The sequence below is a fragment of the Mandrillus leucophaeus genome, unplaced genomic scaffold (assembly GCF_000951045.1).
Source record: "Mandrillus leucophaeus isolate KB7577 unplaced genomic scaffold, Mleu.le_1.0 Scaffold3, whole genome shotgun sequence".
NCBI lineage: Eukaryota > Metazoa > Chordata > Mammalia > Primates > Cercopithecidae > Mandrillus > Mandrillus leucophaeus.
The window spans coordinates 11,558,862-11,560,428 of record NW_012103142.1 but is presented as its reverse complement, the minus strand read 5'-3'; the positions used below and the strand labels follow the sequence as shown (position 1 = coordinate 11,560,428).

Sequence of the window (1,567 nt, the reverse complement as noted above, 5' to 3'; positions counted from 1 at the left end):
CCCTGTCTCTACTAAAAATACAAAAATTAGCCGGGCATGGTAGTGGGTGTCTGTAATCCCAGCTACTCGGGAGGCTGAGGCAGGAGAATCCCTTGAACCCAGGAGGCAGGGGTTGCAGTGAGCCAAGATCGTGCCACTGCACTCCAGCCTGGATGACAAGAGCGAAACTCCATCAAGAAAGAAAGAAAAGGAGGGAGGGAGGGAGGGAAGAAAAGAAGGGAAAGGAAGGAAGAAAGGAAGGAAGGAAGGAAGGAAGTCCAAGGAGGAAGGAGATAGGAAAAGGCCCAGACCCATGTAAAGCCCTGGGACCAAGGGACTACATGCTCTCCCACTCCTCAGGCTGAAGAGAGTCAGGGACCACTGACTGGGGAGCCCATACTGACCACTGGTGCCAGGTCACTGGGCATACCCTTCCAGGTGATAAGGTCACAGCTACTTCTTCTCTGATAAAGTGTGTAAGTACCCCCACTGGACTCCCAGACATATGTTTTATTGTGCTTGGGAAAAGACACCCCCCAGCCCTTGAGAAGGGCCCCAGAGAACTTACCTTCAAAGGTCCGATTGACATGGGTGGGTCCAAAAGGTGTCTTGAAGAGGGCGCCTCGGGGGATGATGGCCACAGCCTTGTCAATCTGGTCAATGACAGACACCAAGCGGGTCTCTTCCTTGATTTGGACCTGAGGAGACAGGAGAGGAGCCCCCCCTGCCAGGGCACTGTGCCCATCCACCCCTGGCACAAGGTCTCTCTGCATGGCCATCTCACCTGCACCACCACAGTGTAGTGGACACCAGAGCCACGCAGATCACTCTGGGCAAGCCCTCACCTTCCTTCCTATCAAGATTTTCTTCCTCTCTTTTCATTTACTTTTTAATTCGTAATACATACGGGTGGTATGATATTCAAAACTACAAAAAAAAAAACAGTCTTTCTCTCACCCCCGTCTCTGAGCCCCTAGTTGCCCTCACTGGGGACAACCATCATTGAAGGTTTCTCGTGTACTCTTCCAGAGGCATACCATCCTATCAGCATATTTAAATGTTGCTTATTTTGCCTTCTTAAAATATAAAAGTAATCATGCTTACTGTAGAATATTTGAACAATACAGAAAGACACACCAAAGAGAATTAAAACCACTCATAACCCTACCTCCTAAAGATAATCACTGATAACATATTGGTATACTTTCTTTGTGTTTTGTTGTTGTTGTTGTTGTTTTGTCTTTGTTTTTGTTTTGAGACAGGGTCTCACTCTGTCACCTAGGCTGGAGTGCAGTGGCGCAATCATGGCTCACTGCAGCCTCAACTTCCCAGGCTCAGATGATCCTCCCACCTCAGCCTCCCGAGTAGCTGGGAGTACAAGCACATGTCACCACACCTGGCGAATTTCTGTTTTTTATTATTATTTATTTATTTATTTATTTTTGAGACCGAGTCTTGCTCTGTCACCCAGGATGGAGTGCAGTGCAGTGATCTCAGTTCACTGCAATCTCTACCTCCTGGGTTCAAGTGATTCTCCTGCCTCAGCCTCCTGAGTAGCTGGGACTACAGGAGTGCACCACCGCACCCA

General features: G+C 48.6%; 1 protein-coding gene across 2 annotated transcripts in view; it reads right to left on the bottom strand.

The window, feature by feature from the left end:
• The window catches only part of RSPH9 (radial spoke head 9 homolog (Chlamydomonas)), a 37,720-nt gene that overhangs the window by 28,063 nt on the left and 8,090 nt on the right, over positions 1–1,567 (bottom strand). The window contains exon 3 of one of the 2 annotated variants that reach the window (XM_011986803.1): positions 548–677. In XM_011986803.1, the coding sequence (XP_011842193.1) occupies positions 548–677 (130 nt within the window). The remainder of the gene's footprint in view (positions 1–547; positions 678–1,567) is intronic. The other variant, XM_011986802.1, reaches the window with a different exon arrangement.